The 12827-nt window shown below is 36.9% G+C and overlaps 1 protein-coding gene across 12 annotated transcripts in view; it reads left to right on the top strand.

Annotated features, from left to right (window-relative positions):
* Window positions 1-12827, top strand: part of PDE4D (phosphodiesterase 4D, cAMP-specific) — a 1610544-nt gene that overhangs the window by 1581578 nt on the left and 16139 nt on the right. For all 12 annotated transcript variants that reach the window (XM_010853473.1, XM_010853472.1, XM_010853471.1 and 9 more), the window contains 2 exons: window positions 11126-11219; window positions 12598-12770. In XM_010853473.1, coding sequence (XP_010851775.1) covers window positions 11126-11219; window positions 12598-12770 — 267 coding nt within the window. The remainder of the gene's footprint in view (window positions 1-11125; window positions 11220-12597; window positions 12771-12827) is intronic.

The following is a 12827-nucleotide window of genomic DNA, read 5'->3' on the forward strand; positions in this document are numbered from 1 at the left end:
ATGACACCACCCTTATGGCAGAAAGTGAAGAGGAACTAAAAAGCCTCTTGATGAAAGTGAAAGAGGAGAGTGAAAAAGTTGGCTTAAAGCTCAGCATTCAAAAAACGAAGATCATGGCATTGGGTTCCATCATTTTATGGCAACTATATGGGGAAACAATGGAAACAGTGTCAGACTTTATTTTCTTGGACTCCAAAATCACTGCAGATGGTGACTGCAGCCAGGGAATTAAAAGATGCTTGCTCCTTGGAAGAAAAGCTGTGGCCAGCCTAGACAGCATATTAAAAAAGCAGAGATGTTACTTTGCTAGCAAAGGTCCATCTAGTCCAAGCTATGGTTTTTCCAGTAGTCATGTCTGGATGTGAGAGTTGGACTATAAAGAAAGCTGAGCGCTGAAAAATTGATGCTTTCGAAGTGTGGTGTTGGATAAGACTCTTGAGAGTCTCTTGGACTGCAAGGAGATCAAAGCAGTCAATCCTAAAGGAAATCAGTTCTGAATATTCATTGAAGGACTGATGCTGAAGCTGAAACTCAAATATTTTGGCTACCTGATGGAAAGAACTGACTCATTGGAAAAGACCCTGATGAAGGCTGGAGGAGAAGGGGATGACAGAGGATGAGATGGTTGGATGGCATCACCAATTCTATAGACATCAGTTTGAGCAAGCTCCAGGACTTGGTGATGGACAGGGAGGCGTGGCGTGCTGCAGTCCATGGGGTTGCAAAGAGTCGGACATGACTGTGTGACTAAACTGAACTGAACTGATGTGTATGGCTGAGTCCCTTCGCTGTCCACTTGAAACTATCACAACATTGTTAATGAGCTATACCCCCAATAAAACATAAAAAGTTAAAAAAATATAGGCACAGCAATGAAATAATTTATCATGATCATCGATGTTATCATCATAGCCTAATATCTTTTTATCACTATGTATCAGATGTTTTCAGTGCTCTGCATATAAAGTGAAAGTGAAGTAGCTCAGTCATGTCCAACTCTGTTGCAATCCCATGGACTGTAGCCGGCAAGGCTCCTCTGTACATGAGATTTTCCCAGCAAGAACCCTGGAGTGGGTTGCCATTCTGTTCTCCAGGGGATTTTCCTGACCCAGGGATTGAACCCACGTCTTCCGTACTGCAGGCAGACTCTTTACCATCTGAGCCACCAGGGAAGCCTAAGCTTTGCATATAACACCTCATTTAATCCTCATAATAGTTGTCCTGGCTATTTATTGCTATAACATTATCACTTCAAACTTTGTGGTTTAGAATATCTATTTTTAAATTATTTTGCATTGTTTTATGGGTTAGTTGGGCTTGGCTCGACATTCTCATGTAAGAATCCGTCATGTGCTTGCAGTCAGATGGTGATGAAGGGTGGAGTCATCTACAGGGACAATTGCTTGGATGGCTAAGATAGATTCTTCACTTTCAGGTCTGGCTTGGGGCTGGCATGGCTGGTAGGGCTGAAGATAGCTGAGTATGCCTATGTGCTCGCTCATTTTCTCTGTCTTTCTCTCCTCCCATCTTCTCCTCCCCCAGCCACCACCATTTCTTTCTCTGGGTCCCTCTCCCAGAAATCTTTCCATAAACTTAGCATGGGCTTCCTCCTAACATGGCAGTCTCAGAATACTCACGCTTTCTTACAAGGTGGCTCAGAGATCCCAAGAGCACATTCATGGAGACCAAGGTGAGAGCTGCCAGACTTCCTGTGACAGGCTCCACAGATAGGCATCATCCTTTGTTGGTTACCCAAGCCAGCTCAGATTCAGTGTAGGGTCGTGTGGCTCATCAGGAGGCATCTTTGGAGACAGTTACCACAGTAACCAATTTTACAAATGAGGAAACTGACACAGAAGTGAGAGTCTTCCTCGTGGGTTATGCACTAAAGGATTTCAACTCAGAGTCTGTTCTTAGTACTTGAGTGAACTTGGGAAAAGCACTGTCTCTTTAGGTATTACTTTATGTGGATATTAGGATGTTTGGAGGGATGATATTGAAAGTCCTTTCCACTTCTTTCACCCATTAAAGCCTTTGGATTTAGATGATGAGAGTGGGAATGGAAAGGAACAAGGGTAAGTGAAAAAGCCCTGCTGTCGAAGACAGAACTTTGTAACAGTATGGAGGGAAGGTACGTGCTAGACCAGGAATACACCAGGGTCACTCAAGGATTCAGTTGGATTATTACATTAAACATCTAACAGTGGTCAACTCACATGAAATACCTATTGAATAGCAAGAGTCATAGATTTCAGTTTGAGACACTGGAATATGGGCCCACTGAGTGAAGTGGGAGTAGTCATAGTAAGAGCTGCTTTGAATAGAAAAAGGACCTACCAATTTTGAAAAAGTCTGAGGTGTCTGGTAGGACATTCCATCAGGAATAGTATCCTTTAGTTATTTGTAAATAAGGTCCTAAATTTCACATTAGAAGAGGTCATTAGAGAGTGTTTGCCCTGGAGAGAGTCTTTGTGTGTATCCTAGATTAGAAGATGAATTGAAGGCAACAAAGGTCAGAGAAGTGGGAGGAAAAACTTCATCCGAAAGCTGCAGGTCCTGGGAGTGAGAAAGGGGAGAGAGTGATCAGACTATTGAACACTAAAGAGAAGTTGAGAATGAGAGAACAGTGCAAGAGGAGGACCTTTGCATTCTTCTGGAAGCAGTTTTAGTGAAACATGGGAGTTTAACATTGTTTTTTGTAGAAGATTTTGGGACTTTGGGAATGAATACATTGGGTGGGAACTGCAGCTGAAGACTTTGGCAGCAAAAGGACCAATAGAAGTTCAAAGAGGCAGGGGTGACATGTTTCTGATGAGGGTGTGCTTTCTGAGACTGGTAAACCTGATGTAGGAAGACTGAGCAGTCACCACACCGACAAGTTAGAGAAACACAGAGAAGTGGGTACAAACTGAGATGGAGGAAAGGTAGACTGGACAGGACGTCATGCTAAAACAGAGCAAAAGCTGCTGCTGCTGCTAAGTCACTTCAGTCGTGTCCGACTCTGTGCGACCCCACAGACGGCAGCCCACCAGGCTCCTCTGTTGCTGGGATTTTCCAGGCAAGAATACTGGAGTGGGTTGCCCTACTTTCCCCTTATTTCTTATCCGTAAGACCTCTTTAATATAAAAGTTACTGAATAATGCTGCTGCTGTTGCTAAGTTGCTTCAGTTGTGTCTGACTCTGTGCAACCCCATAGACGGCAGCCCATCAGGCTTCCCCGTCCCTGGGATTCTCCAGGCAAGAACACTGGAGTGGGTTGCCATGTCCTTCTCCAATGCATGAAAGTGAAAAGTGAAAGTGAAGTCGCTCAGTCGTATCCAAGGCTATCCCAAACCAAATAGAAAAGATTATTTTTTCCCAAAGGAATTTAGATTTCTTATTTACTTCTTGTAAAAGACCTGATTACTTTTGAGCTCAAGTCTGTATTCTTAACAGCCACTCTTATACCTTTACACAATCATAAAAATACTCTTCTGATCAAAATATAGATCCTGAAATCTGTCCACAGAGCTCTGCATTCTTGAACCATATACAGTGCATTGGCTTTCAGGTTTCCACCCCTCCTTCCAATCAAATTTATAATAAATCATCCCCACCCTTAGATTTTGGAAGGTTGTGGAGCTCAACCACATATAACAATTGAAACAAAAGGAGCTAAGAATAGCAATGCCACACAGGTGAAGAAGTGCATCACTTTCATTTATGAATTCTGGACATTAATTCTATTTTCTAATTACACTATGCTATCAGGTTGGACTGAGGAAGAACTTCAGTTGTATATGTGTCACCAGGGAAACCACTTGTTTTGGATTTGACAGAGGGAGACAATTAAAATGTCTGCCATTTTTAGAGCAGCTTTTATTTATTTAAATTTTTTAGAGCAACTTTTATTTTGAAGACAAGTCAGAGAATATTAAAATTCATAGAAATGACTCTGAAAGGATTGGAAATTCTTATTTAAGAATGAACTATGAATTCTGCAGAGTTTTATGGTGATTATTCATCACAATGAGAAGTAAAGCCCATTCATCTTTTCGTGCGGCAGCCTGAGCTGTAGGGATACCATTATTAAATGGCGTTTACCAGAGGTGAGGAGAAAAACCTCCTCCCCAGAGGTTCACCCTTGCCAACCAATCACAGAGCAGCCTGGGCCTAGTCCACGCCCCCTGCCCTGATAGACCCAGGAACGCAATGTGATTGGTGCATAGTTGGGGTTTTATGGGAGGGGTTTCTTGTCACTCTTTCTGGCTTCCCTGCAGTTCCTTATTTGGTAGCTTTTGACAGAACTACTCTTTCTTGCAGCTAAGCATCTTGACATACATTATTCATTAAGCCCTGGAGCTCAGGGAGAGAAAGATGCAGACCCTTAGATCTTTAGATGTTTCTTTATCACACGAATTGTCTTTATTCAGAATAGTGGTTGAATTCTTTTGCATTCTGGAGTTTTACAAATGGCATGTATTCAATGGGAAACCGACTGGATGGGATCTAATGCGAGGCTTTCTTATGTGTACTTAATTACCAAAAATCTTTTAAAATCTGCATACTCTGCTTGTGGAGATTGCTAAGTATCAAGGTTTTGAAGATATACTTATTTTAGAACTTACTCTCTATATAATCAATCAAAAATGCCTGAAGCAAACTATTTACTGTCAGTATCTTGGGGCTACATAAAGGTAAGATTTATTTAGCCTTTGTAAACTCCTGATTACTCTGATTACATAACTAATAATTTTAATAAATTACTATGGAGTAAAGCTTTCTAAGCAATCTTTTCTTTAGACATGAGCTACAGAAGACATGTGTGTTTTTAGTGGTCAAGATAAGGAGAAATTGTGTAACTTTTATTAGTTGTAATTTGTATGTTAAAATAGCTTTTTAATTTTCAGCATTTCTTCTGTTTTATCTTGTGTAGATTTGAGTGTTTTTTTAAGTGTCAAGGTAATTCCATTGGAGATAAATAATTGGGATAAATTATAACTGGTACATGGGCTCTAATTAGTATGTAGCATTTAAAGTCTATAAAAATTAGTTTATGCCTCTTTCTAAAAAGCTGTACTACTTTTACCTGATGAGGTTTTTTTTTTTTTTTCTTCCAACCTTTGGATATAGATGACAATAAAATTGACAGTATTTAATTTTTAGGTGATATTTTATGTAAATGAACACTTGATCTATTTGTAAAACTGAAAGATGTACATTTATATGATACTGCTATATTTGTTAAATCTCAAAAAATGAATTAGTACACTGCATTTAATAAGGTTATGTTCCTGCTTGGTAAGCTTCTTGCATGCCCTGTGGTAATGCTAACCTGGCAATCCTGTCTGTTTAATATAGACTTGAGGTGGAAAAATCTTTTTCAGTCCTAAATGAAACATCACTTCAGAAACTGGAGTTTATTCTTGAATGTTTGAGCAAATCAAAATACACATTTTTAGAGAATCCTTTTCCATTACTTTAAGGGCTTTCAGATTGAAACATTTTTCATTTTCTTTGTTTCTTTTTAAAGCAAAATTTCCTCTTTCCTGTGAGATTTACTTGCATTCTAAGAAAACTTATTTCAGTTTTAGTTGTCCAAAGTCATGATTTTCCACCTTCCTTAAAATCTTGATTCCAGATTTTGTCATTTTCATTATTTGAATTTTGCTAGCCATTTCTTGGCTTAATTTTTTTTTAATAGAGAAAAGTGTAGAGAGTAATAAAGAAGCATCCCCCTCCCCAGTCTCTCTGGAATTAATTTCTTAGCTTCTATACAGCTCATATTTGATACTTTTTGAAGGGCTTCACAGTCATGTTATAATTATGGATAATACCTTCGAGAATCTACAGAATTTTAATGCTTTTTGCAGAAATTTTGCTGGCAGCTTTATGTTTTTAATATTATATTGCTAAAAACACTTAGGAAGGATAGATATACATGTATTTAGTCTTATTATGTATTTTGAAAGATTTGTTTTTGTGCGGTTAATACAGTGTTTATTTTAGCTTTTAATGCTGGCATCCACCAAACTTGTAGTGTGTCACAGTGCAGCATATTCAAATAATTTTTAGCAGAATGTTGTGGGGAAAAACAAGCATTTACTTAATGTTTGACCTTTACCACTGTCTTAATTATATACTAGAAGATATATAATGCACTAAGTAGCACATTGGCATGAGGGGGAAGTACAGGGATTAAATTTGGGAATACTTTAATTTTTTTTTATTATTTAGTTTTGTTTCCTTAACAGTCTTAAATAAACATAAATTGGATAACTGGAGTTGAAAAAGCAATATTAAATATTCAGTTCAACTGCATTTTCCCTTTCCTTTATGTTTTATATTTGCTGCATACAGACATTCTGATGCATAATGAGAACAAAGGATTTGAAAGCATTCACTTAGAGATCTTCCTCTTTATTCTTTGTTGCAACAATAACTCTACATATCATTTCAGACTGTTTAGATCAGAAACAATCAGAATAATGCATCAGTCTAAAATATTTAGAGGTCCTTTTAGAGATATCTAAGTGCTCAATTAAATTGTTCTACATTTTGCAACCAGTTCTTTTTGAAAAGCAGTTCTATATTTTGTCTCTTCTAAATCTATAAATTGAGAAAGAACCTAGAAAGCATTCTAGGAAAAATAGATTTTATTACCTTTTCTAATCATTTTCCCCCTCATGGCAGTTTTACAGTTATGTTAATAATTGGTATGTAGTTATCTTAAAATGAGAGAAATTCCACTTGGATTTAAAAATGATTGTTGAGTGATTTAGTTTATTGTCTGTTAGCACATCCAGCTATACACTCCAAAACCAAATTGTAAGAGGAACTACCAGTTGACGAAGCACTGATGGTAATTTTGGGGGTTATTAATTTAGCTTCCCTTGGACCATATGTTTTATATCAGTAGCAAAAACAAAAAAAGAAACAATTTTGATTCCTTTTAGAAAAGTTCTTTGTGCTATAATTTAATTGACTCTCTGAAAATTGTTTTTAGGAAATCTCCTATACTTTTGGGAAGAAAGAGGTCTGCTTAAAATATTGTGTTACCTAATTATGTTAAAAGGAAATGTTGACTTCCTTGGAGCACCTCGCAAGTCTTGGGAGGGTGATAGGTGTGCAATGAAGGGTTTTTCTCCACCCATGCTTTGGGGTTTTGAACAAAGGGAAAAGGATAGTCTGGGAATATATGTATATGATGCAAAAATAATCAGCAGAATATAACGTGTCATTTATCAGTCTGTACAACAGAATTCTTTCACTGGAATTTTTTGCTTTAGTTATTTGCACCAACTGGCTGTTTTGATGAGTTGTATAATCAAACTGCCAAGAAGATTACACTTCATTTTCATGTTCTTCCAATTAAATACAGTAATTTGCGTGGCATATCTGCAGATACCATGCAGTTTTTCTTCTTGGGCATATGGCAATGTATTCCTTATACCAAATTGCTTACATGTTAGAAAGTAGTTCTGTAGAAAAACTGGGTTCCTATCTGACTGTTTGAGTGGCACCAACTGCCCCCCACCAAGGCTGCAACGTTTTTTTAGTTACATTCAAATAAATGCATGGAAGGCAGGTGGACAGTGGTTCCTGTATAACAGACTGTAGAATGGCTAGGCTAGTGGCTGAAAATCTTACTTATTCCCCTAACTTTTAAGAAAGGATTTTGTCATGACCAGGCAGTCCTCTCTGGCCACTTCTATCTCATAGCAGGGACAATTTCAGGTCAAAGAGATATTTCATTAAATATATGTTTTAGAGGTTTAGCAGACTCTTTTGAATATATTTTGCCTAAAAAGTAGATTTTTTCCAGGAGAAAATTTCATTCATCAAACAGATATTTACATACCTTTAGGCCTTATGTATGGTACTTGAGTTCTAAGTCACTTCAGTTGTGTCCGACTCTTTGTGACCCTGTGAACTGTAACCCACCAGGCTCTTCTGTCCATGGGATTCTCCAGGCAAGAATGCTGGAGTGGGTGGTCATGCCCTCCTCTAGGATCTTCCTGACCCAGGGATCTTGTGCATTGACAGGCCAGTTCTTTAGCACTATCACCACCTGGGAAGCCCCTTAGGCATGGTTTTTTGTTGTTCAGCCGCTCAATTGGGTCTCCTGCTTTGCAACCCCATGGATTATAGCACACCAAGGTTCCCTGTCCTTTACCATCTCCCAGAGTTTGCTCAAACTCATGTCCATTGAGTCGGTGATGGCATCCAATCATCTCATCCTCTGTTGTCCCCTTCTCCTCCTGCCTTTCATCTTTCCCAGCATCAGGGTCTTTTCTAATGAATCAGCCCTTTGCATCAGGTGGCCCCAAAGTATTAGAGTTTCAACTTCAGCATCAGTCCTTCAATGAATATGCAGGACTGATTTCCTTTAGCATTGACTGGTTGGATCTCCTTGCTGTCCAAGGGACTCTCAAGACTCTTCTCCAACATCACAGTTCAATAGCATCAATTCTCTGGCACTCAGCTTTCTTTATGGTCCAACTCTCACATTCATACATGACTACTGGAAAAACCATAGCTTTGACTAATCTGACCTTGGTTGGCAAAGTAGTGTCTCTGCTTTTTAATATAGTGACCATTTTCTATATGAATAATACCCTAAATTATTTTTTGGTATTGGTAGGGGAGCTAGATATTTAGGTATATATTTTATGTTGGTTTAAATACAGTTAGATCTTCTGTCCATTCCTGCAATGATAAAATTAAACTATCACTATAAAAGGCCTAGGAAACCAGGAGATAAAATTCAAATAATATTGAGCATCTACTGTGTGCCAGTGTGAGTTAAATGATCTTACACACTCATAAATGATAGCCTGTGAATTGTTTAAGAAAATATAACTGCATAAAAAATGGGCAGAAAATATTTTGAACACTTGGTATTATCTTTATGAACTTTCTTGAAAGGTTCCAAATTTTACTTTTTCCCCCAGTGGATCATAATATATAATGCTCAGTGACAATAAGCAAAATGTATGTTTATTTTAAAATTGGTATTTTGCAGTCTACAAAGCAGTGACCATGCCAATTTTAAAATATAAAATATACATACATTTGTTGACTCATTTATCTTATAACTGGTTGTTTGCACCTTTTAATCCCCTTCTTCTATTTTACCCATCCATTATTCCCCAAGTCTGGCAACCAGTGGTTTTTATGTATCTGTGAGCCTGTTTCTGTTCTATTCATTCATTTTCTGATTCTGCATATAAGTGATAACGTACGGTATTTGTCTTTAACTTGTTTCACTACCATACAACCCTCCAGGTCCATCCAAGTTGTCACAAATGGCAAGATTCCATTCTCCTTTTTTATGGCTGAGTAATATTCCACTGTGTGTGTGTGTGTGTGTGTGTGTGTGTGTGTGTGTGTGTGTGCGCGTGCGCGTGCACACACACGTGTAAATATACACACATTGCAAAATATAATATACAGCACAGAATATAACCAATGATATTATAATAACTTTGTTTGGTACAGAATCTATTAATATTAAAATACCAAATCACTATGTTGTATACCAAAAACCCAGGATATTGTCAACTATGTTTCAACAAATATACACAAAGGAAAAAGGCATAGCTAATTATATACAGTTATTAGCAGTGAGACAGTGAGGATATACATGAGTTCTACATGCATTTTTTAATCAGAGCAAGTTATAAAAAAAAATACACAACAGAAGTGAACTTTGTGTTTCTGAGTTTGAGAATGAGCATCGTCAGTCTGTAAATTAACAACCAGAGGTATCTCTGTTGGTTATAGCCGGTTCTTCAATTTTGACTGCAGGAAAATGCTAATATGCATTTCTTATATCCAACAGTATACTGAAATTTTTTATTGATCTCAGTACTTTACAGTGATCAATTCTGATACCTAATTTAGATGATCAATAAGATTAACTCTGGAAGTGATTTGCAAAATTATCTTGAGTTTATATAACACCTTGGGATGAATTGTGCAGAGCCAAAATTTTTTTTAAATTCTAATAAACTAAATACTGAGTTAAAAATGCATTTCAGACATTACTAAATGATGATTCACTACTCTCTTTACCCCAGCGTTAATTGAGGATTTATGATGAAATTCACAATTTTAAAGGCTTTTTTGTGATCAAGTATTTAGTTTTTGCTCTATATAGAAAAAATATATATTGTTTAGTACATTAAAAGAAATATTAAGGTATATTAAAAGGTCTATTTGAGTTATTTGGGAAGTCAAAGGAAGATACATTGAGAAGCAATAATGGCTAGGAAAGCGTAACATCGTTGAGAATTCAGGTTTTGATAATGCCATGTGCTGGTGATAGATAAATTCCAGGTGGTAGATATGTTTCTTTGGATAAAATAGGCACCAGGGAACCAGTAAAATAAACTGTGAAGCAATGATGTTTCAGCTGAACAGGTCTATTTTCAATTGTATTTATGGGACTTATGGTGATGAATTGGTAGTCTTTGGATGCTGAAAACCAGTAAATCCCTACTTAAAAAACTTTAAAAAGGAAACATTATGTATTATCTGTTCAAATGTTTTCTCTATAGTCTAGTAGAGTACTCAAATCTGCTCAGTTCTGCTTTTGGGGAAAAGACTACATTTTAATCTCTGATCAGTATACATATTCATTTCTGCTAATGATAAATTAATTGATAAAAAACATACCATGTTTTATTGTGTGGCAACCCTTTTGTGTGTTTATAAATTAGTTTTTTCTCTTCTCTAAATGCTAATAATTCATGCTATTTTTATGCATTCTCCCCCCAGTGTCCTCCTTGAATATCTAAATGTGTGCTGTCCATTTATGGTAGCCCCTAGCTTCATGTGACTTTGCAGTTTAAATTCATTAAAATTAAATAAAATCTAGAATTCAGCTCCTCCTTTATACTAACCATATTTAAAGGGCTTGATAGCCACATATAGCTATTGGCTCCTAGCCACTAATCTCTGGAGAGTGGAGAGTATAGCATTTTTTCATCATTGTAGAAAGTTCTATTGGATAACACTGACCTAAAGAGTCAGGATGTGTTAAAGATTCTTTGGCATATTTTCCATATCTTAGTATATGCTCATGTTATTTCACTTAAACTTTCCTCTTCTGTTATTTCATTTTATCTTTCTGTTTTTTCAGTTTAAAAGGATGCTTAATCGAGAGCTCACCCATCTCTCTGAAATGAGTCGGTCTGGAAATCAAGTGTCAGAGTATATATCAAACACATTCTTAGGTGAGCCTAACAATTTAATTTTTTTCTTTTTTATTGTTTGGTTGTCTTTAGAGGTAGATTGGGGTACAAACTTGTTTTGGAACTCAATAAGAGTTAGGAATTCCATTTGTTTTCAGTCATCAAATCAATGAGCCTCTAAGTTTTAGAACCTAAGGTGACAAAGTACCTTTTTTATCTTTTAGTTTCATTCAAGACTTTAGAGATTCCCTTAATTAAAGTTGTATATTTCCCATTTTTCCAAAGTACTCAACTGAAAAATGTATTTTTTAGAGAGAGCTATTCATGCATTCAACAAATGCTTGTTAAATGCCAGCCATTGCTGGACAGTAGGTATTTAATAATCAGTTAAAAATAGTCCCTAAACTCAACGAGTTTGTAGTCCAATGGGAATCATGCCTGGTAGGCTGGGGAGGCAGAGAGATGTAACACAATTGCTGAGGAAAAGCCTGCTGATGATGGTAGCTGAGAGCATGGTGCACTGGGACACCACCACTCCATCCTCCATCCAGAAAGAAAATGCAGGTAGAACAAGCCAATAACTTGAACATACCCTTGATCTGAACTTACTTTCAAAACAAAACTGCTGTAATAGCTAATTAGCACATTCACTAAACAGACATTTCTTGGATACACGCTCTGTGTAAGGAAAAGTTAAAGGAGGCACTGCCTTGAAATAGTGAATGAGTGTATTGATACCATCTGATGTCCTAGTTGAAAACAACAATTAGCTCTTGTGAATATGATATTTACTTATCAGATAATATTGGAGATTCTCTGTGCTCCCCATATAACCTTGTTACATTATATATCCCCCACATCACTATCCTATAGAAAATGTAAAGTAGCAGAAACAGTCTGACTCCTTCAGATAGACTGTGTATGCTCCCGCAGAATGGCCCGTTAGGTTCACACACTGCTGTTTTCAGTTTGCGCACGAAGTTTCTGCCATTTCAAAGTAGGTGTTGAAACTGGAGTTCTTACTTGGCAAAAGCAGCTTTCCCATCAGGAAGTGAATTTTGGACAGGAATGGAATTGATGAGCAGTAGAAATAACCAATGTATTTTGCCTTTTCCAAGTCAGCAATCATAAGTTGTTTTTTTTTTTTTTAAGTATTAGGACCTTCAAAGTTGTGGTCACTGAATTATTTGATGTTAATTATTATGCAGTAGAATTTATTTGCTTAATTTTGTGTTTCAGAGTATCAAATTAAGTCCACATCAAACTGTAAATACTCAACTTCCTTAAGAGGAGTTTTACTTGGAAATATTTCCTAGAATGTATAATGATCAATTAAAATCTGCCTAGTTATGCATGTTTGGAGAAAAAAAAAACTAGGCAGAATTAATACTAAGTGTAGAATATTTTTAAAATTTTTAAGATAAGCAACATGAAGTGGAAATTCCTTCTCCGACTCAGAAGGAAAAGGAGAAAAAGAAAAGGCCAATGTCTCAGATCAGTGGGGTCAAGAAGTTGATGCACAGCTCAAGTTTGACCAATTCAAGCATCCCAAGGTTTGGGGTCAAAACTGAACAAGAAGACGTCCTTGCCAAGGTAAGATGATTTCAAGTACCATGATCAGAAATATGCAGTGAACTTTGATTCCTTCTG

The sequence above is a fragment of the Bison bison genome, unplaced genomic scaffold (genome assembly GCF_000754665.1).
Source record: "Bison bison bison isolate TAMUID 2011002044 unplaced genomic scaffold, Bison_UMD1.0 scf7180017864328, whole genome shotgun sequence".
NCBI classification, from domain to species: Eukaryota; Metazoa; Chordata; class Mammalia; order Artiodactyla; family Bovidae; genus Bison; species Bison bison.